The sequence below is a fragment of the Myiozetetes cayanensis genome, unplaced genomic scaffold (assembly GCF_022539395.1).
Source record: "Myiozetetes cayanensis isolate MyiCay16 unplaced genomic scaffold, myiCay2020 scf3, whole genome shotgun sequence".
Lineage (NCBI taxonomy): Eukaryota > Metazoa > Chordata > Aves > Passeriformes > Tyrannidae > Myiozetetes > Myiozetetes cayanensis.
In genome coordinates, this window is record NW_026087521.1 from 54,683,448 (window position 1) to 54,707,474 (window position 24,027).

The 24,027-nt window shown below is 41.1% G+C and overlaps 1 protein-coding gene across 1 annotated transcript in view; it reads left to right on the forward strand.

The window, feature by feature from the left end:
- The first annotated feature begins 1,287 nt into the window (after positions 1-1,287).
- The window catches only part of APPL2 (adaptor protein, phosphotyrosine interacting with PH domain and leucine zipper 2), a 33,004-nt gene continuing 10,264 nt past the window's right edge, over positions 1,288-24,027 (forward strand). The window contains exons 1-9 of the mRNA XM_050325070.1: positions 1,288-1,463; positions 6,256-6,354; positions 15,500-15,559; positions 16,120-16,191; positions 17,503-17,590; positions 19,719-19,760; positions 19,874-19,932; positions 20,880-21,026; positions 23,235-23,317. Of these exons, the coding sequence (XP_050181027.1) occupies positions 1,410-1,463; positions 6,256-6,354; positions 15,500-15,559; positions 16,120-16,191; positions 17,503-17,590; positions 19,719-19,760; positions 19,874-19,932; positions 20,880-21,026; positions 23,235-23,317 (704 nt within the window). The 5' untranslated portion in view covers positions 1,288-1,409. The remainder of the gene's footprint in view (positions 1,464-6,255; positions 6,355-15,499; positions 15,560-16,119; positions 16,192-17,502; positions 17,591-19,718; positions 19,761-19,873; positions 19,933-20,879; positions 21,027-23,234; positions 23,318-24,027) is intronic.

Below are 24,027 nucleotides of genomic sequence, written 5' to 3' on the forward strand. Positions count from 1 at the left end.
CTCAACGGCCTGGAACAGGGAATCCAGTTCAGGACCCGTGGAGCAGTCACACCGTTATGGCTTGGCACACTGGGTTAAAGGTCCTATCACAAGCTTCAGAAGCAATATCAATCAATGTCAGGCACACAGAAATATCTTAGCCAAAATTACAGGGTTCAATGGTCATTTCTCACACATAATTAAAGCAAACAATCATCCAGCTGATCTGCAAAACTTTCTTAAGGCCACCTGCTTGTGCAGAGTCTTTTAATCAGCAAAAAACCACACATCTTTATTAGCAATCACCTTGTCATGTAAAATGTTTGCTATTGTTTAAGATTGACAGAAGTGGAAAAATCCACTGGGATTTAGATGCAAAAAGTAGGCCAATGTTAATGCTTGGAGTTCTTTTACAACTCAAGCTGTTTTTTAAAAATTATTTTTCTTCTTTTAAAAGAGGGCAGCAATGTGAGTTATCTGAAGACTGACATTTCTCCAAAGACAGCAACATCTTCCAGCCAGTATTTTTGTTTACATATTCTGTTTAATTGGCAGGATTCTTCCTAAAGTCCATAGAAATGTTTCAGCATTTTTTTCTGAGATTCTGGTTTTGAGTATCTCCATTTTTGTCTCAAGGCACACTGCAGCAACAAAGGCTATTAACTCACAAGAGTGGAGCAACTTATCTGCAAGATCTGGACTTTTAGAGAAGCTAAGGCATCTAAAAGCAGTGGCCAACCTTCAAAAACATGAATATAATACAGACCAAGACTGGGCTTAACTTTGAAAACATTAGTTTTGTCCAAAAGCTGAAGTTGTCCAACACGATTAAGACAGCTTCGAGACAGTCATAAAAACATGAGGGACTAGTAACTTCAAACGCATCCTTCTAATTCCCTAATTGCCCACAGCTCGGAGCTCCTCAAGCCCCAGGAGCCCAAGTGGGAGGGTGCGATCTCCTCCTGGTTTCCATCACACCCACGCCCTCTCACAACCTCCGGAAACCTCCCTCCGCTGAGGGGGGATCCACAGCTCCTACTGCATCCCCCGTCCAGCCACCCACGCAGGGGATGGAGCCAGAACGGGGCTACCCGCGGCCGGGGAGGAGGAGGAGAAGGGGCGCTCTCCACCCGGGACCTCCATCCCCACGGCCCGAGGAGTTAATGGCGGCAGGAACCCGCACCCCGCCGGCCTTCCCCGTGACTCGCTTCCTCCAGCCGACGGGAAATGGGCGGAGTGGGCGGCCCCGGCCCCGCCAGCGGAGGCGTCCAGTCCGAGCGCGCTGCGTGCGGAGCGCGGCGGTCAGACGGACGGAGGGAGAGAGGGAGGGAGAGAAGGAGGGACGCCGCCGGGCCCCGCCACCGGGGCGTGTCCGCGCCGCGCACCCCGCTCCCTGCCAGCGCTCCGCCGCGCCGCGCCGCACCGCCAACATGCCCGCCGTCGACAAGCTCCTCCTGGAAGAGGCTTTGCAGGACAGCCCGCAGGTAGCGGCCGCTGCCGGGGGCGGACTCGGCCCCCCGCCCGGTGGTCGGTCGGTCTGTCTGTCGGTCGGTGTGACGCACCGGGGCGGACGGTGCCGGCGGGCAGCCCGCGGGTCCGGCCGGGGCGGGGAGAGGGGTGTCAGGGGCGGTGCAGGGGAACGGGGCGGTGGGGCCGAGAAGTAGGTCAGGGTGAGTTCGCCTGTCGGAGCCGGAGGGCAGCAGGGATGCGGTGAGGCAGGCACCGGGTGGCGGCGGGGGAGGCTCTGGTGTCCCGCCGGGCATCTGTCAGGGGAAAGCCAGGCAGAGTCTGCTCCTGCGGGTCCCTGGGGAAGGGGGCTGGTCCCCAGTGCGGAGGCACAGCGCCCTTTCTCCTCACCGCCCTCGGAGAAACTCCCGTGGCTGTTTCCTCGCACTGTCCTGTCCCAGTGTGCGCTCGGCGGCTGTCAGGGTTGCCCTGGAGAGGTGAGGTGTGTTGGGGAAGGACAGGTGGGCATGGCTCGGTGCCCTGGCTTCCCCCGCAGGGAAAGGGACACCTGTGCGCAGTGAGTCACCTGGCCCCGGTGGCAGAAGTGGGCTGGAGCAGTGTCACCGCCAGCGCGCCTGCTCCTGCTCCTGCCCGCTCGTGGGAGCGCTCCCACGGGCCGTGCTTCAGGTACAGGAGCTTCCCGTGAGGATAGACGAGGTGAGGCAGATCCCAGCGAAGATGACCTCCTGAAGGAGTCTGAGAAACGAGGGCAGGCAGTCACCGCTCTTTCCTTCCCAACTACAGGCGGGTGGCGATGTTCCTTCTCCCCACTGCAGCACCCTGTGCCCCACTGCTGGAGCCGTGATGGGACACTGCTGCAGAAGTGTCCCCTGGGGATTGTGGAAGCCCCACAGCAAAGAACACACCATATCATAATGTTTCCAGAGGGTGAAGGTGTGTGAGGCCTCGAGAACTGGGAAAGGAGGATGGAAGAAATGGAAGAGAGAAATAAAGGGAAGGGGAAAGAATGGAAATTTCACAGAGGAGTGGGGAAGGTGCACTCAAGGACTAAGTGTGGTGCAGACAGAGATACAAAAGTAGTGGGTGAAAAGGAAAAGAAGGGAGGGTGGGGTGGATCAGCATGGATCCTGCTCCCAGGTAACCCTGTGTTGTAATCCTAACTCATCTGCTGATGGATGAAGAGGAGGAATGAGTAGGTAAGCTGTGGAGCATATTGCTGTCACGTGACTCCATGAGTCTGTCATGAGACATTTTAAAGGAAAGATTGGACATGCACCTGTCAGGACTTAATGAGCCTTGGGGTTTATCTTGATCACCTCTTCTTATCCTGTTCTTCTGTAGCTTCATGAAATCCCATCCTAATAAGAAAGATTTTCATCGTTTGTTTTGTATGGCACGTATGATCAGCCTTGGGAATTTTAAAAACTAGACTGGAAAAAGTCAAGTCACCTGATGTAACATCAGAGTCAGCCCTGCTTTGAGCAGAGGTTTGGACAAGGTGACCTGCAGAGTTCCTGGCCAGCCTGAACTTTTCTGTGTTCTGCAGTTTATCAAAATGTGCTAGATTTATTACAGGCAGTTACTGACATTTTTAGTGTTAACCTCTCCACTGAATCCTGGAGCTGAAGAACTGGACACACAGGATAAGTGAATTCATTTACCTCTTCAGTCAACACTTCCCTCCGTGATTAAAAATGTAACACTGACTTCAAGCAGCTGAACAATGCACTGAATTGAATTTGGAGGTCTTCATCTTTCTTCTGACCTGAAATGAAGGCTGTTAACATCTCCTTTGCAATTACTGGAATACCAGGCTGGGCATAAACTAGAGTATTTTCAGGACGCTTTGGCTTGATTTGGTCAATACTTTTTGTTCAAGTTCTACAACTTTGGGAAGCAGTGACATTGTTTAATTTTTATAATGGCCCAAAATTGCTAAAATATATTTTTTTGATGAAGAAAATAGTAGTGGGTTTTCCCAGTCTTTTCTATTTTTATTACCTTTTTTTTTCCTGGGGAGAGCTTTAGATTCACAGCACAACAGGGTCACTGTGCTACAAAATCAAGGCAAAAAGTCGGTCTCTGTCCCACAGAACATGCAGCATAGCATCTTATGGGATTGTTTACTTCTGTGTAAAGGGACCTGATTCTCCTTTCTCTGTGCAGTCACTTACAGCAATGCAAAGGGGTGGTGAAGAGAGGATATAACCTCACTCTGTATAAACTCTGTGAAGTATGTGAATTACGTGCAAGACAGAGGAGAATTAGGCCAAGGTTATTTCTTCATCAGGTTTCTGAAACTTGGTTTCTCTCCTCAACACTACAGTACTCTTGTCTTGATTTGTCTCCAGGCAAAGGCTGAAAGAAGCCATAAGAAGTGTCTTAATTTTGAAGTGTTTGGCTAGAAAATGGAGAGAAATTTACGTCAGCAGTCATGTTAAAACCAAGGGAAACACTTACATGAAAGCAGAAAATTTTTGTTCTGTCTTTCCAGAAGTCAAGATAGTGTTGCAATTAATGGGGCCTCCTAAATGTTAGCTTAATATTTGGATTACTGGTTTATTTCAGCAGCATTAGCTGCTATTCCACAATTTGTCAAAACAGCAACAACGAAAATATACACATGCTGGTATTTTGTTGCAGTGATTTAAAATGGTATTCCTAAATGTGAAAGTTTCCAAGAATAACTTCCAAACTGCCTGAATCATTTATTGTTTTTATTATTTTTGAACAATGTGGCAATAATAGAGGCCAAGACTTTCAGAAATTATTTCCCAGAGCTGTTCTACTTCAGCCCATATTTAGATATCCGAAAAAATTAACCTGCAAAAATTCAGTAAGATTTACAAATGTAGCTGGCATTCCTGTGTTTGAGAGCCTTTTCCAGCATGCAGAAGTGTGTGATTTGTAGCCTACTTCAGGCAATTTCTTTATAACCTTTTAGTTTTGGCTTGGTATTTGTCTTGATAAACATTCAAGTTTTAAAATTTTTGCTTTCTTCAGATTTATTTTTTAACCATCTTCATACCCTTTGCATTTCATGTGCCATTGTAACACAAAACAAGGGAGTTGAGCACTGTATAAATACAAGATTGTTTGTTGACATTATTTTCCTTGTTTAATACATCACTGAAAATAAAGCATTTCAAACCAGATATTTTTGAAAACCAGTATGTTTTCAGTTACTGAAATAGTAGCTTAATGTGGAAAACTCTCAAAGTCATGCCGCTATTCTTGTAGGGAAGTTCTGCACAAAGGTCCTTTATACATTTGGGTTCTTGGTATCCATTTCATTGAGTTGGTCTTCTCTCCATTCTTTGGTTTTTGTGTTCTCTTTATTTGAAAACAGCACTTGGTATTGTGTGTTCCCTTACATGCTAAGATCTCAAACTAGTTTCCCAAATGCACTGACTGGAGTGTCTCTAGCGTAGGAAGTGTTGTAGCAGCTTAGCACATTAGCAGAGTGAAATGTTGAGAGCTTTTAGAGTTGCTCAAAGTAAGAAGGTACTCCTGTTCAATGCTTAGAAGGGAACCCAAAGACTGCCTCCCTAGTCCTGTATTTTAACTGCTGAGCAACGCTGATTTCTGACATAAATACTTCTCAGCAGAGATGAAATGATACTTAATCGTGGGCCAGGATTCTTGAAGGATGCTGATGTTGAGTTTTTCAGGACAAACAAAGTCTGGGCAGAGAGTTTTGCAGAGAAAAATAAATGCCGTGGGGAAATTCATGTGCCTTCTGTGGAGTATCTTAAAACTTGGAAATAATTTTCCCAAATTCGAACCTGGATTTTTCAGATACATTAGACATTCCCATAATAGGGGGATAGAAAAAGCACTTTCTCTGTTACAGGAGCTGACATAATTATGAAAGTACTGGAGTTTATGCATGCCCCTCATTTAAGCAAATGAAGCTAATTAATGTCATGGAAGTTAGCTGTACAGATGGAAAGACATTTCCATTTAGCATCAAATAGATTGGATTTATCAAAGTTAAGACTGAGGATGGAGCATGACTTTGTTAAAGAGACAGCCTTTGCTCTTTAATTATTGTAATGATCTAGCAAATTCTGGAGCTTGGCATTATTCTGAAATATCTTTGTTTCCCGTCTCAGGAGCTGTGTCAGCAACATAGTTCTTTGTTACTTATGATTCCACTACAACAAACCAAGGCAATTCATGTCTTTAAGATAACACAAGTCATTATGTTTGTCCCCTGTCCCCATTTGCTGGCAAGGATGAGTTAGCAGAATGGAGAAAGTACAGGGTATCTCTGAGTGGGTGTATCTTTTGTGCCTGTTGTTGTAGATGAACACTCAGTTTTTTAGTCTGATTACATCAGCTCACTTTGGCGGTGGCCCTGTAAGAATTGCTCAAGACGGCTGAGAGTGAATAATACTGTGTGAATTACCTCATTGGAAAGGGGTGCTTTTAATGCAGTCTGACATTAGAGAAGTAAAATGAGCAAGCAGTGGTGTTTGACCCAGTCCTTAGCGTGGTTTGAATTACTGTAGTCAGCAGGCAGATATTCAGGATTTTTTACATTCCTAATTATGTTGGAAGGACTGTCTGTTAGCTGGAGCAAGAGACTGGGAGTCAGAGTTTGGCCATAGCATTTTATCACTTCTCTTCCTTATGTCTCAATTTACCTATCCATAAAACAAGAACTAATTTCTCTGTGTTTTGAGATTCTGAATAAACAGCATCAAGCAAAGCTAAAGGCTTATTATTTCTGATTGATTTTTATTTTTTGCTATGATTTGCTTATGATTCTTTTTAATATTTCCATTTTTTTTTCTTTTGTGGAAGACTCGGTCTTTGCTCAGTGTCTTTGAAGAAGATGCAGGAACCCTTACTGAATATACAAACCAGTTGCTTCAGGCAATGCAACGAGTCTATGGTGCTCAGGTAATTTTTCTCTTGTGTTTCTTTTGTTCAGTGTGGTGTAGAAAATAAATTGCTGTTATGATGCTGTTATTTACATAAAAGTTACAAAGTACCTGTACCTCTTGCTGTTTAAGGGGAGCCATGGGTGTTTTTCATCTGGTGTCTCAGCCTCTTCCCACCTTAATGCTCAGAAAAGTCATATTCATGAAAAAGATCTTGCTTGCTTTGTCTGTTTCCAAGCAGTTCATGAAAGTAAAATTGTGGTATGTCCTTACTTAGGTTGCATTGGAAGGCCAGTCTTGACAAAATTGCTTACCTAAATGTAGACACAATACACAGGTACTCACATTGACTTTAGGCACCTAACTTAGATGCTGTGACTCACCTTTTGGAAGGAGCTGTGTCCATTGATTACAGAGAGAATGTGCACTTTGGATCGTACTGAAACCAAGTACCTACAGTAGCTGGTGTGAAAAGTATGGGAGCAGGAGCAGAAAAAAATAGCATTTTCTAAAGTACTTTCATGACCTAGATGACTAAATCCCTTCAAAAGTAGATCTTGTAAGGTAAATTATATCCAGTGCTTTGGAAAACATTACTCTAAATCTGAGTGATTTTCAGTGAAGCTGATTCCCATGTGCATAAAACTAGATACTTCAAAATACCCTATCTAGGTCTTGAAAGACATACACAGTATGTCATGGAATTTTTGCAAGTATTTATGTAGGTTAGACACCTGAGTTCCCTAGAAACAGCTTTTCTATTCTTAAACCAGTAAATCAGAGTACACAGAGAGATGAGGAGAATAGGGGTATTTGGAATTTACTGGAAGAGTGCCTGATTCTGATTCTTATATTAGGAATCAGTTCAGCTATAAAACTACTTCAAGTATGCTTTGAGTGACTGATAGTTTGACTTGGAAGAACTGTTTTCCCAGGATCTAGCTACCTACACCTGGAAGATCCAGCTTTGGCAAGCTTCAAAGTCTTCATGACCTGGATCTTGTGCAAATGCAGAGCAATCGGGCTTACAGCACAGCTTAGGTACATAGAAAACAATGCAGCACATAGACAAGAGCTGGAGAGGTGACATCAAATCAGCCCTGAAAGTCAGTGGTGGGTATTTTGGGAGAGTCTTTAAGAGTAGCAAGAGTGTGGGCATGGTAGGAGTCTGACACCAGAGATCAGGTAGGATTGAAACAGATGAAAGAAGGAAATCAGAAGATAAATTTGACTTGCAAGTGTCCAGCTTGTGGAGTACATGTTCCTTTCCCCTGCTGGTGACTTTTTAGGGTGGTATTTTAGGAAGTGGTTACTCTGGTCTGTGACTTAAGAAAAAACACTTTATCTGATTTTATTTGTCTCTTCATCTTGGTTTTTAGCCTTCTTCATTTCTTTTGCTCCACAGTGATGACATTTCCTCTTTCTTCTCACTGTCACAGCGCATTTACCCATCTGTACTTTGCAGTACTACTGAGTCTGCTTTATTTTCTCAGCACTTCTTGTCCACTTCTTTCCTGAACACTGCTTTAGTTTGATATATTCAGTCACTTGTGAATACTGAAATATGTCTTCAGTGTTTGATGCCATTTTGAGATGTAGAAATAGAAGGGTAATTCTGAATTGCCTACTAAACCTAAATGGACAGTTAAGAAAAATCTGTATGTAATATTTCTTGGCTGGCTAATCACAGCTTGAGAGAAAAAGAATTTTTGTTGTTGTGTTGTTAGGACACACGTTGTCTGGGCCTCAGCAGCAGCCTGTGCTACCAACCCTGTAAAAGCTGAGAGTATGGAGAAGCCAGTTTCTGAATTTACCTTTTTGTTTTCCTGACTTAAATTTTGTCTCTGCAAAGTCAAATTTTCTCTTTGCAAAGTCATTGTCATCCCTTGCTCTGATTTCCCTATCTGTAAAATAGGAGTTACTGTTACTGACCTACTTTAAAGCAGTGACCATAAAAATGACTGAAATCACAGTCATGGCAGTCAGACAAAGCAGTGAGTTGTACTAGTCTGCAGTATTGGAAACTCGGGGTTTATGCCCCCTCAAAACATTTATGACAGTTTTAAAAATGTTAATTTTGTTTTCTTTCTAACTTTGTTCTGAACTTTAACATTTCCCAGATGTCTTAACCATGTTTTCAAGATCTTTTTGGAACGGTTTACTAGAAGTTTGGTGTTTCTTGTGATGAAAACTCAAGTTTTCATGTAATTCAAACCACTGTAGCTTGTGATCAAATAACAATAGTTAATGGTTCTGAATGGGTTCAGTGCAAAGTCTCAGGGGAGTAGCAATTAGTACCAACTGCATGCTGTTAATTATTCTTGTGGATATATGCATATAGTTGTCTCAAAACACTGCTTTGTGTGCAGAGCAGCAGTAAACTTGTAAATTGACAGCTCAAGCTGCTTTGAACACTTGGATAAGTGAATTTGAAAGGAGTGTGAAAGAGAAATATTTGCCCAGAGTTTTTAAAAACCCTTAGGAAAATGGGAATCTTTTTAAACATCTCTTCAGACTTACATGTATTCATGCAACACTTAAAGAAGGAAGGATTTGCAGAATCCTGTCACAGGGTGTAGCATTTCATGTGCTGCTCCAGCACCTGGAGCTGTTGGACATGGAAGGACCAATAACACACTCTAGGCTGTAGTTGGATTCGTTGCCAGCAAGCTGCCTTTGGGTGCAAGGCCCTCAGAATGTCACGAGCCTCTGGTTGCTCTGCAGGGTGAGGACAGTGCTCTCACCTCTTTGGGCACCCACACATGATGTGGTGGAGTGGTGACTCGCCTGGCACATGGAGATCTTTAGTGAAAAAGAGGCTGTGATGCTGCGAGTCAGCTGCAGTGTATGATGCCATGATTGAGGAGAAGTCACAGGAACCAAAAGCAGTGCTTGAGGAGGGAGGTTTCGTTGATCTGGCAAACCCATGTGTGTAAATGTAGTGAAGCATTTTTATGTTCATCAAATAAACCACATCCTTGTGAGTATATATTATACTTCCTGCTGTAGTTCTCCCATCTGTGCTGTGGTACCCTGAAGTAGTTATCATGACATGGGTCTTGTAGAGGAAATCTTCCTTACAGAGTTTATTCCTGTAGTTCTTCCTCCTTGCAAGCAAGCCGTGATGCATCTGGCATTACTGCTGTCTGAGTTCTGTGAGTGTTGTGTTTGTCATTCTGGACATTTTATTACCTGCCCAATATATAATGCAGCAAGCAAAGACAGCTAGAAAATTCAGTTTACTGAAGTTACAGTGCTGAGGCTCTTGCAATGGTGTATGAGCCAAGTGTGCACAGTTTACCTTCCTGACTTACCACTGTCATAGTAAGTGGTTTTCAGAGCTTTACTATTATTTCCATTTCTCCATCACGCTGTAGAAATGTCTGAGCCAGGATCTTCACCTGAAACAAAATGCCATTTAGGAAAGTCAGGAGACTGTTGTGTCTCTACTGTCTATTAGAAGGGATAAACAGTTAAGCAGGTTAAAGGAAAGTAAGATGCAGTATTTTGTCACTGTAAATAGGTTTCATGTCAGGAGTCCTGACAAATCTGTCTAGATACGAGGGGCAGTGATCACAGAAGAGGAGTAAAAAGAAACACATGATGTCTTTATAGATATATCTGGAGAGGACACAGCATGGGGATTGTGAAGCGCAATTCTGTTCAGCATCTGTGTCTGTGAGCAGTTGTCTTGTGATTCCAGAGTCACACAGATAAAGCTGCAACAACCTCTGGGGCTCACTGCCTTTTTATGTCCAGACTCTTAAAGAAACTCTTAACAATTATGGAATAGTCTTGGTTTATGGGTACCACACTGCATGGGTATCAGGACAGCTTGAATCTGTCCCAGGGCTGTTTTAGGTAGTGCTTCATAACAGTGTTACTTCTCTCCACAAGTTCAGGACACCTCATGTCTGCATTTTTCTACAGTGCTGCTTGTTTCATTTTCCTGTGCATTGCCTTCACTAGGCTGTGGCTCAGTAAATAGGTGTCAGGATCTCTAGGGTTTGAATGAATTTTTGTATTTATTTTGTTGCATAGCTAACCCCAAGTGTTCAGAGTTCTTAAATTAGTTCTTGCTTAAAGAGCAAGTAAGCACTGATACAGTTTTTCTTTTAATTGCTTTCTTTTAATGTGTAAGCAAACTATTGTGTTGCCTTTTCAAATGGTAAGACCTTCTTCCCAAAAGCTTTTAAAGAATAAAATTTAAGTTAGCATTTTGTAAACTTTCAGTTCCACACAGAGGAGCTTCAACAGATATTAGAAAGGATAAACATTTGCAATAAACTAAAGTTGTCAGCACTGACTTCTGTGAAATACTGTATGTATTATTGTTCCATATTCATTTTAAGTTTACATGGTATATCTCTTACCTTCCTGAGATGTATTCACTATGTGTTGCTAACAGAGGTAATCAGCACATTGCCACGTGAGCACTAATGTGTTAACAAGGGCATGGGAGTTGGCTTTAATATTGCCTATAAAGTTGGAGTTGTCACCATGCCTGGAAGCAAGTTGACATTGCACTAAAAAGGCTCTGGAGATTTGAGGAAGCGTAAATGTGTGGTATAATGTACCTTGCTGATAGTTTTGAAATAAACTGAAGAGATTGTTTTCATACTGAACTAGTTTATAGTTACTATATTGTAGCTGCTTTTGCTGGTTTACAGTGGAGCTTTGCCTGGTGTCTTCTGTTTCTTGAAGCTATGAGGTGATCCTCTGCTGAGCTGTTCCTGTTTATGAGGACAGAATGCCATGCTGTGAATCAGCAGCAGGGCAAGCCATATGTTAGCCTGATCTTGTAAAGTGCTGCTCAGCCTGAGCACCCTGGTGAGGCTCAGCTTCTTGCAACCCTGGATTCATGTTTCCAAGCCATTTAATATGCAAACCTAACCCTACAGGACTGTGCCATTTACTAGATTGCTGGAGAATTCTATTTTGTAGGAAAATGATAAGCACGTATAAATGGAGCTGCATAAAACAGTTGCATCAAGACCCAGTTCTTTTTGTGCTCTGCCTGGTTTGAAGGTAACTGTACTGCCTAGTTCTCAAAGGATGGGAAGGCTGCAACTGCTTCATGGATCTTCTCCTTAACCTGTTTTTTTTCCTTCATTTATGGGGCATTAAGCTTTCCCAGATGTAAGCTAAATTTTATTGTGTCATTCTGCACATGCAGAGTGCAGACCAGTGCAGACCTTTAACCAGTATCTTGTTTACATGAAGTAAACAGTGCTCTAGGCTGGTTACTTGTAGGGTTTTAAAAATGCCAACTTTAGCAGGCATAGGAAAGTTGCTTTGCAGAAAGCTTCGTTATACTGGGATTGGAATTGGACATGCTGATGTAGTTCTGTGTCTGTAGAAATTAATTTATAGCTCAACTTAATCCTTTACATGCCTTCAGATTTGTAGCCTGTTAGACAGCTGTCTACGGAAATATCTTCAGACTTCAGCAGATTGTTCCTCAGAGCTGATTTTGGAAAAATACAAAAAGATACTCTAAAAATGGAGGGACTGCCTCACTGGTAAATGGTTAATGGATATTTATTGCAAAGAAGTTACAGAAAAATCGTACTGTCTTCTGATGATATGGACAGCTTCATGAATAAAGGTAGTGAAGGTAGTGATAGTAAAGACAGTGGAGTCAACACAGAAAAATCACATGCCTTTTCTCTGGCACTAGATCAGAAAATAAGTTGGACATTTTTTTTATTTTTGCTGACTTATTTGAAGGTAGGGTGAGGTACAGAAATAAGTTGAGAATTAAACTGTTTTTTTAATCAGTGGTTTTTCATTTTTGATAGATTAATGATAAAATGAAGACACCACTTCCATTACCTTACACATTTGAATTGGACTTAGTGAATTCTGTAAAAATCTGTTCACAGGGCTATCATGCCAGCCACGGTTAAAGAAAAAAAAGTCAGCACATCTGTAGTCACTGCTGATTGCTTTATGCTTATTTACACACAGTCTTTTCTTTCTTTCTTTCTTCCTTCCTTCCTTCCTTCTGGTACACTTTTTTTGCATTAATGCTGCAGTGATGTTTTCCCTGTTAAGTACAACCTTTTAGTGCAGATGATTGTATTTGCAAGGCCCAGTACTGGTTAACTTTGCCTTCATTTAGAATACTTTGATTTCTGTTCAGGATTTTATTGAGTTTCTGCCTGATATATCATTTAATGAATAGCTCTCCACTCCATAAATGTGTGATGAATTCTGAAATGTTAAGGTGATGTTGAGTAAGGATTGTATCATAGTTTTTCTTTTGCTGTGGTATACTGCATTTCAGTCACTTCAGGATAAAGGAAAGGAGTGCTGCTGTGCTCCGTGGGAAAATGTCTCACAAATAGATTAAAACCTGTTAAAATGATTTGCTTGGATTTAGTGGATCTGTCAACTGAAGCAATGCAAATTCTTCTAAGACTTCTAAGTCTTGAGACTGATTGGTAGCCGAGTGGGGGAGGGGGAAAGGCTGATTAGGAAGAAATGGGAGGAGGATTAAATCAAACTTTCCCAGCTTAGTGTGCTTAGCAATGAAGTATTACCACTAGGTCAGCAGAGCAGTTTGCCTGCTTCCTGTTCCTTATGCAATGGACTGAGTTTCAACTTGATAGCTTGATTTGATTTGTTTACAGGGTTTGGGTGTGTGCCTGTGTTTGATTTTGTTTTGATTTTTGTTCGTTTGTTTGTTTCCCAAGTGATACAATGAATGATTTTGTACCTCTTATGGGAACTAAATCTGACAGGTGTTGGGAGAGAGGATGAAGGACCCAGGATTAACTCTTCCACATGGGTAGGGATTGAGTAACAAGTCTGTGGTGTTCTGACACAAAGAACTGAGACTATAAATGAGAAATGTGACTTGCTGGCAGCAGTGGGTTATGCACAATGCATGGAACTGTTGTCCCAAAATCAGCCTAAAATCCCAAAGTAAGTTTTGTGTCAGGCACATCTATCAATTCGTTCTGTATCTGGAGTAATATGCTACAAATGTCTGCTTGGGGTCTAGAGTTAACTGCTGTTACCTGATCATGTACTGGGGAAGGTGTTGTTAATTTACACCCCTTTGAGGCCCTCAGGGTTTATGTATGCCCTCATTATCCTGTCACATACTGGAGACTACTCCTGGGGAGTAGTGGTCACTGGAAGTTGCTGACTCCACACAGCTCTTTGCATTGCCACCTTCAAACTGTCCCACACAGATGAGTAATAATGCTCTTTGTTACTCTTTGAATCGTATGTGAGGAAATTGAGGGTGTAATCTTTAAAAACTAAACTGATAGAAGTTTTAGGGATGGCTAACAAAAAAAGGATGCCTTTGGTATCAGCCCATTATACTGAAGCTTCTTCTAGTGTTAGCAAGTTTAAGCCAGAAGAATATGTTTTCCAACTTCAGAGCAGAGGACACAATTGCAGACTTTGCAGGAATAAGTAAATTGAAACAAAGAGGGCGGGGGGAAGAGGCATGTTTCTAATACTCAGTTTATTTCTAAAGATTTCTATCACCCTGACCCAGCTGTACATCTTACAGGTGGCATCATAGTTGCTGTGTGAGGACTTAGTCTTCTTGCAGCTCTTACTCACCTCTCTCTTTGAGGTTGTGTTTATGAAAAAGATCCCACGTCTGAGAACCTCTGCTTCTTTTTGTAATCTTAAATTCCACCCACGTGCATACAAACAGAAAACAAACCCCTTTTAATGTCGTGTGTATCGATGCAAGGAGTCCCATCCTTCCTGTCACCAACTCATTGCTTGCTAGCTCCACTTTGAAGGTGGTGAAGTCTCTCAGGTGTTATTGTAGCTTGGGGGCAGATAGTTAGGGCTCATTCCCATCCTTGTCTGAGTCCCTAACAGGGTTGTTTTTTTATTATAAAGCACAACCTTGGAAGGCCTCTACTGCCCCATCTCCACCCACCTGTGAGTGTTACCACCACGGTGCTTTAAGATGGTCAGAATCATTTCACTCAATTTTTCCTGCCATGTGTTCTCATACAGCTGCTGTTACCTGGGCTGTGGCTGGCTGTGTTTCTTCTGAGCACTTGGACACTTAAGACTGACTTAATGTTTGGGCCTTGATGCCCATATTAACCCTCCTTCCTGACGTGCCGAGGTGATGTGGAAGCACCAGGCTGTAATGCAGTATTGTCAGAGGTGGCATCAGGTCAAAGTAAAGGGTGTTTCAGGATCTCTGGCCCAGATGGCTTACTGTGCTGTGCTCTGCTTGCTCAGGATGCCAAGGGACAATAAGAGAGCACACAAACTATGTCCCAGTTTTAGTGGTTTTTTCCATCAGCCCCAGTATAAAGGGTTTTATTAAAGCAGTTCAGAGATTGCCTCTAATTTTATAAACTCTCTGTGGCCTTATGTGTTTGGAGACAGGAATAGTTTGTGTTAAGGTTAAAATTAAAAGTGATTAGTTTTCTGCCTTACTGAGGAAGAGAAAGATCTGACAGGGATTAAGACAGATCCCAGTTACCCCTTCCGCTTTTTCCTTTATTCTAGTGTTAAGTCACTGTTAGCAAATCAGGGACACAGCAGCTGATATGCACTGATTGAAGATTGACATATCCAAATGCTTGTCTGGTTTTTCCAGCTGTCAGGCAAAATTATATGCCTTCCGTACAAGTCTTGCCTTGAGTAAGCACATCTTGAAGATGTGTGTACTTTCATTGGCTGGTGTAGCCCTGAGAATAGAGATGAGCTGTTTTGTGCTCCTGTATCCACTTAAAGCCCTGTAATTACATTGGCACATTCCCTGAGCATGAATGCATTAGGAAGGCCCATCTGCTGGTTCTCTTTATTGATGTAGATTTTGGGGAAAGATGATTAACCAATATGAAACATCCTTATGCTGGTATGGCAGCTTACGTGTTTGAGATTGTTCTAGCTTTGTTATATTTTTGGAGTGGGGGGGAAACCCAAAACTAACCCCCAAATCTTACTTCTATTCAGAGTAACTAAACTGTGTGTTGATTAGGTCTGAGCTATACCTGTTATTGCTGCTTCTCTATGCAGGTATTTTGGGACTAGTTGCTCACACACAGTTGAATGTTTTTGTAGGTAGGTTCAGGTTCAGTGAAGAAGCTGGTAACAAAGTAATAGTAACAGCAGAGCTAAGGACCTTTCATTATTTCTATTAACATGTCTTTTTTTCTTTTTTGTAGAATGAAATGTGTCTTGCCACACAACAGCTTTCGAAGCAGCTCCTTGCCTATGAAAAGCAGGTATGTCCAGCATATGACTTTGATTTCTTTCCTGCCTCAGCACTTGTGAAGAAGTCTCTGTAAATAATGTGTATTCCAGAAGTGCTCAGGGCATTCCCTTTACTTGGTTTCATGTGAAGGCTGTTGTGAAATTCCCCAGGATGTTCAAGGGAGTTAGGTCATTTTTAGAACCTTAAAAAACCCCAACCAAACAAAAAGAAAAACAAAAAACAAACCAAAACAAAAACCCCAAAACAAACAAGAAAACCACAAAACCAAAAATGGTGCAAAATATGAGTTAATAATCTTATCAAGATACAAACCAGTTTGCTCCTGTTACATGATGATGACTTTAGTAGTCATATGAGTATAATGAGAATTAAGTGTTGTCCAAAATCCATTCATTCAAAACAAGAAGAGCAGGGTGAAAGGATGCATATTAATAAGTTTCTGGTTTTCCATTTAGTTTTATCATTTATTGCATTTTGTAGGAGTATTCACTAGCTCTGTAGTAAAATACGTGTTGTATTTTATATTCACCTTTATTGATTTACAGACCTAACATGTGTTTCTATTTCCAGCATTTTGCCTTAGGTAAAGGAGATGAAGAAGTGATATCTACCCTTCATTATTTTTCAAAAGTTGTGGATGAGGTAATTTGAGTTGCTAATATTCTATTTTTACAATATAGAATATTAGGGGTTTTTCTTGGGTCTGTCCTTTTGATTCTAAGCCTTTCCACTGAAGGCTAGATTGTGCCTGGATTTTAGAGAGTCATTCAATTCAGGATAAAGAAGTATAATATCAACCTTCTGTAATGATAAGAGCTGTTTCTGTGGCTTCATTCCACGTGCTGTCCTCAGAGCAAAGCTGAACTTCCTAAGGGAACTTAGAAAGAGGCTGAAACAGGATGTGTCATCTAGGCTGGGGCAATTTTTTGTTTAATTCCATTTAAAAATGACATTTACATTTCTAAAGCTTTAAACACTGTACTTTGAGCCAAAACTTGGCAGATATGGGTGCAGGGCAGCTGTGAATTCGTGAAGTTGCAGTTTGGTCTCTGTGAGATCATGCAGAATCCAGAGATGTCTGGGGAAGGTCACAGGGCTGTGTGGTGAAACAGGCTGGGTACTGCAGCTGTGTGCACTGAACACTTCTGTTCCCTGTGGGTTTCTGCTAAGTATTGGGAGCCTTTCTAAATGCTTCTGTTGACCTGCCCATATAACATTTCAAGATAGTCTTAGTATCAAGGTCCTTGTTGCTTAAGTGTCATTTGTCACATCACTCTTTCTGCTGTGAGCAGGGCTGTGCCATCAGAGAAGTGTTGTTCTTGTTAGTCTACTTTCAGCTTTCATTAAGAAATCTGTATTGAAGTCTACTGGGACAGGACATAGGGTTGTGAGGCAAAAAGTAAGTTAAAAATTTTAGAACCCTCAGATAACTCTAGTGATACAGTGAGAGGAATCCCAAAGGTTAACTTTTTCTTTAGGCTTCTCTCACTGCACTGTGTGCTCTCAGGGGATACTTCAAAGGAGCATTTGTTGTACCCTGTTGTGATTGTGTCCCAGGTAACCCTCATGAATGGAAAGAGAGTCCAGTCATCATGGTGGGAATGTAACTCCATGGTGTAGAGACTAACAAAAACAGGTTAATAAAGGCTAATTACAGTTTAAATCCTGCTGTGTTAAGCATTAGAATTAGGGCAGTCAAGTGAACTGCCCTAAAACGTTATGTGGGAACTGAAAAGTTTTTGGATCCGTGAAAAATACCAGGAAGGAATTAAACATTTAGGAAAAAATCCCCATCTGTATTGGATATCTTGAGAAATGTATTCTAAGCATTGAAGTACATTATATAATTTTTTTTTGTTTGTTTGCTTGGCATAAATGGCAGGCTGTGAATTGCTGGGGTTTTTTTATTTATTTACACTGTGTCTTAGAACATTCCCCTGTTCTCTGTTTCAGCTCAATATTCTCCATTCTGAACTGGCAAAACAGCTTGCAGATAAAATGGTTCTCCCAATAATACAATTTCGGGAAAAAGACCTCACAGGTAAACTTCATTCTAAATTTTTATTTTTTTCTCATGTGTTCCTTCTTGCTTATTTCATCATAAACTGTGACATAATGCCATGTAATAATTTGTTCTTTGATGATTAACAGAAAAGTTTTTGTGTCCCTTTTTTTTTCTGCTACACAATTTCATTGGCAGGTGGATGCTTTTACTCAGGCAAAAACAGCTCAAGTTCACCACATAACATTTTGTGCACCATATGGTGGAAGTCTGAAAATACACAGCTTTGTTCTTTGCTGGATCACTCTGCTTTTACACTAGTCAGTTCTCCTGAAGTCATTGATGTTATAATTGTCTAAAGGGGGGCAGTTTAGCAGTGAATCTGGTTGCAAACAGCATTTATCCCACTTCAGAAATTTGGGGCTATTGGACAAGCACAAGCAAGAATTTTTTTTAACTTCAGAGAATAGTATATTCCCTCACTTTTAAGGAAACAATCCTCTCTAAATCCTTGCTATGCAAGGGTAGTTCCAAGTAACCTGATTACACAAATTTGGAAATTCATTACTTAAACAGCAAGGCAGTAATGCAAACATCTGGTGTAATTTCAAAAGAAACAAGCTCATATTCAATGTCAAGGACACTCTTACCTACTCATGAAACAGAAACATGGGTTTTTACTGTAGCATTTTCTTTCCTTCTTTATTTCCTTTTTTTTAAGTCCACTGCTCATTTCACTACTCTCAGTCCCATTTATGTACTTGTCATAGACATTGTTTTCATGGGAGACAAAACAACTATAGCAAAACAATGACTTTTAAGTTCTTTATAGTATGTCATTTGAAATTGTAAAGACATCCAGTTGTCTATGTTATTTACTATCTTGTTTACCATACAGTGTCAAGTATAAAGAAGGATTTGGATGGTATGATGTTGGTTCTGTAAACACTTTTCCACCTCTTTAGTGGGGCTTCACTGATACAGTAATTCTGTGTCCATGTTTATGGATTCTTCCCTCTTCATAAAAATTACATTTCAATGCATATGAAGCCTGCAACCAAAGCCTCACTGCTTTGTGACAAAAAAATGAAAGTTTCTTCAGCTTCCCTGGAAGTCAAAATTTTTTTTTATTCTGTCCATCACAATCTCTGTTTTTTTTTTTTCTGACACAGTCTGTGAAACAGCATTTTTAGTAGAGGCTTGACCCTACTAAATTGAAACTTCCTTGAGGGATCAAACTAGGAAGCAAGGAAGATTAACTGTGTTATTGTTTTTACTTTTAACCTTGTTACATCTTCGTATTGAATACTGTAGAAGCCTCTAGGTACAAGTTAGTCACACGTGAAAAGAATTTCTTTCTTTCTGAATCAGTCATGATGAAGTGTTCTGGGGAGAAAAAAATGGTGTGAAGCTGATTAATGAGTAGGGACTTAAAAATAATCAGAGACCATGATGACATCCTACAGTTTCCCTTTAGTATTTTCACAGCTGCATAATGTCTGTTCTTGTGAATGTGCTTACTTTGTAGTTTTTTGAGAGCATTTTGTCAGTTGAAGCGTTCAGTGGTGTGGACACTAAGGGTAGCTTGTGCCCAGCACTGGTGACGTTGTTTAGTTTGTCTTCTTTCTACTTGTATCAGAAACTTGTGTTTGTTATGTAAGTGCCATAGCCAGCTGTCAGGTGTGTTAGATGCATGTTTCTTTTCATGGAGAAACTTAGCAAAAAATGTTCCACATGGAGGAAGATTTATGTACAGGAAAGGGGCTTTAGTTCATACATCTCTGGGTCTTAGATTTCTCAGTATCACATAAGCATTGTCAGGAAGTTGTTCAGAACTGCTGATCTTTTATGATAGTGGTCAGCCTTTTGTTATAACAAAGATACTGAAATGGTGCTTCTCTGGGTAGATGACACTGGCAGATAAGGCATCTTTTTCACAGCAACAACTTGCTCAATAAGTAAACTCACTTTGCTCTTAATTTGCTCTCTGCCTATTCATTTCTCTAGCAGCTGATCTGGTTTAGCCTTTTCAAGGCAGGTACCATGTATTCAACTCTGCTGTGAAAGGGCTGGAGTGACTCGGGCAATAGATATGCCATAAATGGTCTCAGTTGAACAAAGTGTTTACAGCTGTTTTTACTTTGAATATTTGATTTCTCTTTTCCAGAAGTAAGCACATTGAAGGACCTTTTTGGCCTTGCTAGCAATGGTATGTGTTTGTTTGTTTCTCTTTGTGTGCACCTGTTGTATCACAGAAGACATTTTTAAATCTATTCACGCACACAGCACGTTTCTAAAAACAATAATATTCCTTGTCCACAGAACATGACGTGTCCATGGCAAAGTATAGCAGGTTACCAAAAAGGAAAGAAAATGAAAAGGTAACAAACATTAAAAGAAAATGTTTTCATCAGCTATTCTGTCTGCATCATTGTTCACTTACGAGCTTTGGAGAGTTCATCGCTTAAATTCGCAGCAGCTCAAGAGTACTTGTGATTTTGTTTCCAAGCAGACACAAAACTTTTCAGCATCAACTCAGCAAAGTCACCTGTTTTCTCCAAGTTAGGCAAGTGATCAAATATTGTGCTGAAGTAGAGCCCTTCAGGTCCATGGGAGCTTTTCAGACAGAGGCAGTTCCAAATGGCTATAAATAGATTTGTGTAGGCCTACTGTTGTACAGCTGAGGTGATGATGCAGCATCACTGAATACAATTCATTGTGAACTGTCATGAAGCCTTGTGTCTGCTGTTTCTAAAGTGTTCCATTTCTTCACATCTACCTTCCTTAAATTTCCCTGTTATGGACTGTTGTTCCGCTTAACTCTGTTGGTGGCATTGTTCTACATTTCTTCTTCTTTGCCCACTGGACCACTACTGCAAAATACATCCCTTTATGCCAAAAAGCATGTGACTGGCCCTATCCTAAGAATGAATCAGTTCTACAGGATGGTCCTTGTAAGAAAATGAATTACAGAACAAAATGTGACATAGCATATGGTGAATAATTCATCTCTGAATTTTGCACTCGCACATTTGTGTTGTGATCTCAGCTGCAAATAAATTTTTTGCAGAGAGATCAGATCCAGATTTTTACTTGTGGTTGTTACATAGTTTGTAGTCATGGGGGCTCCTCAAAAGCTTAAGCATCTTGACAGAGAAGGGTTTGAAGTACTTGCTTTGGGGTTTGGATTTGCTTTTTTTGTTTCTCATTCTTCCTTTTAACCTGGAGAAGTTCTGTAATAAGAGTTACCTAAAGATAACTTGAAAATAATCAGTAAATATATCCATATACACAGTAACACTTTGTCAACCTCTTAATTTTTATTCAGCTTAAGGCAGAAGTGGCAAAAGAAGTAGCAAATGCAAGAAGAAAGCAGCACCTTTCATCCCTGCAATATTACTGTGCACTGAATGCTCTGCAGTACAGGAAGAGAGTGGCAATGATGGAACCTATGCTAGGATATACACGAGGACAGGTATGGACAACAAAGCATTCATAGCACTTAGATCTGTTCCTGGGAAAAGTAGAACATTGTAACTTGGGATTTATTGTGAGAACTGGCAAACAATAATGGGGTGTATGTTGGGGGAAGCGGATGAAAACAGCTTGTGTTCAGCTTGCCTAGGTTCTAACAACTGATTTTGTTTTTGTGGCAGATAGATGAAAGACACAAATGAAAAAAAATCCAGTAAACTTATATGCAAAATCAGCCTGGGGTTAGTTTTTTCACAGCTAAGCTATCAGTGCAGTAGCATTTACTTCTACTGTTTACTCTGCACAAACTCTTCTATGTAGCAGTTCCCTTCGTGGCACATAATGTTCAGCATACTGATGAGGAGTGTACACGATAGGGAACAGAGCATGCTCTGGAGAACTGGAAGGACAGAACAGTAGAGAGGATTGAGCAGAAGGCTGGCAAAATATTTTTCTCATTTTTATCCTACCAATAATTTGATAGAGCATTTCTCAAGTCTGTAAAATGTAGTAATACTGACAATCTGACTCTCCAGGATGTCAGGAGGACCAGTATTTTCACAGCACTTGATTCTCATTATTAACCATTTTAAGGGTCTTTTGTGCTTTGACACTGATGAATGAAAGCATTGGAAAAATGAGAAACAGGCTATGAAACAGGAAAAATGGATGCAGTGCTCTGTTTGGGACTGTAATGTGGATCATCATCATCTCCATTGTCCTGTCCTTTGCACATCATGTGCCCCATTTGAAACAGGTAGAAAATGAGAATTCAGTCACTGTCCCCACCATGGGAGTTGACACTGCTTCTCTGCTGCAACCATCCTAAGTGAGGGAACTGCATTGGTTTGGTTTCCTTTACTGGAAGTCAAACAGAACTTACTTTCCCTGTACTTTGTCTGACAGAACTGCTGTATCTCAGTGCTTTGTCCAGGAAAGTCTCAGGTTGTCATGGGAGTGACTGAGTATCAGAAGCCAGTTAACATTGATGCTTAAATACTGTGAACTCCCCTTCATCCCAAGCATATATTTTTCCATTAATTACTCAAAACATGTCTCCTATTTCACCTTTCCAACAAATGAGCAGTCTGTAAGGAATTTTTGGAAGAAATAGTGGCTAATACAGGGTTCATTTGACTGAAAACTGACATCAACATGTGAACACGTCAGTCTATCATCAGTGGGATTTAGAGCTCTTCCCTCCTGAACTAGGCTTCAGAAATAAAATCATTCTTCAGGAGGGCATGACTTCTCTCCTTTGGCTGTAAAGGGAGCCTGTGGTCATTAACACAGTTGCAGAAATCGGAGTTTCAGGTAAGAGCACGGTTAGGGAAAGGGAGTAAATCACAAGTAAAAGTGGATAAAATAGCAAATAAATTGCTTAACAACAAAGGAATTTGCTTTTCCTTCTCTTTTCAGGGTAATTCACTGATTTTTTTATATTTTTTAAACCTAATTCATTGCACACACGTGCCAGCTGTGTTCATGTTTCACTCGGTTGCCAGTAGGCCCTAATGATGACTGTGTGCCCCGCAGCAGGTAATCCAAGGTCAAGTCTACACTGAGTGCTTTGCTGCTGTTGCGTGCTGGCTGAGCCATACCAGCTAAGAGAATTAATCTTCTGTCACAAAATGTGCACTTTGACCATAGTAGCTTTTTTTAGCTCCTTCAGTAGAACAAAACCCATGGTAGGTCTGTAGCTGATATAACCAATTACCTTGGAGGCTTCTGCTAGCACAGCTACACTTCATCACTTTCCTGACTGACTTTGCTGTAGCACTTAAAAGATTTTCGTGTTGGAGTTGGTAGTCCAGGTTGGACCACTAAAACTTAATGGGTGCTTTGTGTCCCATTTCCTTTGATATGGTGGCATTGCACACAGCAGCTCGTAACACCACAAGACCCAATTCTGCACAGTGCTAATATGGGAGAAGCTACCCATTCCCTTATGTCAGTCATTTAGAAAGTTCATTGGGAACGTACCTGTCAGCAGCCAACAGCTTATCTGTGTGTGAAAGGGTGGAAAGCTGCAAAAGTGGGAAGCACAAAGAAAGGCAACGCAGCTGTTTGACCATGTGTTTGATTGCCTGCCAGAAGTGTCCGTCATCGTGGGATCGCTGTGAACACTCCCCACAATCTGTTACTTGTCTGCCAAAGCCAAGAGACCTTACAGTGCCTTCTTTTTTTTTTTTTTTGGGTATTTTTTCAGATCAACTTCTTTAAGAAAGGAGCAGAGATGTTTTCCAAAAGAATGGACAGCTTTTTGTCATCTGTTTCAGATATGGTTCAAAGGTAATCTGGTACTTTTGTTTCCTTTTGTCTTCCACTGGATTCTGAGCAGTAGTTCTCCAACCTTCACGCAATAACAGAATGTGCCTCTGTTTCTTTCTTATGAGATTCCCTCCATGCTTCCATTGTATTGTTGGGCATATTTTGTTATGGCAGTGGGTAGAAAGGAGATACATTTGTACCCAGAAAGGAAAATGCTGTCAGTACACTCTAGAGAGTACTGTTACAGTGTAGCCAGGAACTATATAAAGTGTTCACATGCTTTCTTACCTCCCTGTGTCTCTTCATAAATACAAAAGTATGGAATTTGAGCTACAAATGGGTTAACAGAGTTAATGTAATAGACCTAAAGTGCTTTCTGAATTAGATGTACTTATACTTACTGGATCCTCTATAATAGTGCTGTAACAATAATCCATTAACCTCTCAAAGAAGGATTTAGGGCCTAGAGTGGCAAACAAAACTTCTCACCCTAGGGAGCATATTCATTGCATCCAGTGTAGGCTGTATTAGTCCACTGGGTCCAACGTCATTTGGCCAAGTCCTAATTTCAATAAACTGCCCTGCTTTTGTACTCCTGATTTTGCGATTGTTTTTTCTTACACCTCCCCTCCACTTCTACTGGCAGTGAAGATTGACATTTTCTTTACAACTAAGCCCCTGTAAATGTAAACTTTACATTTAAAATGTAATCATAATAGAGAGAACATTAA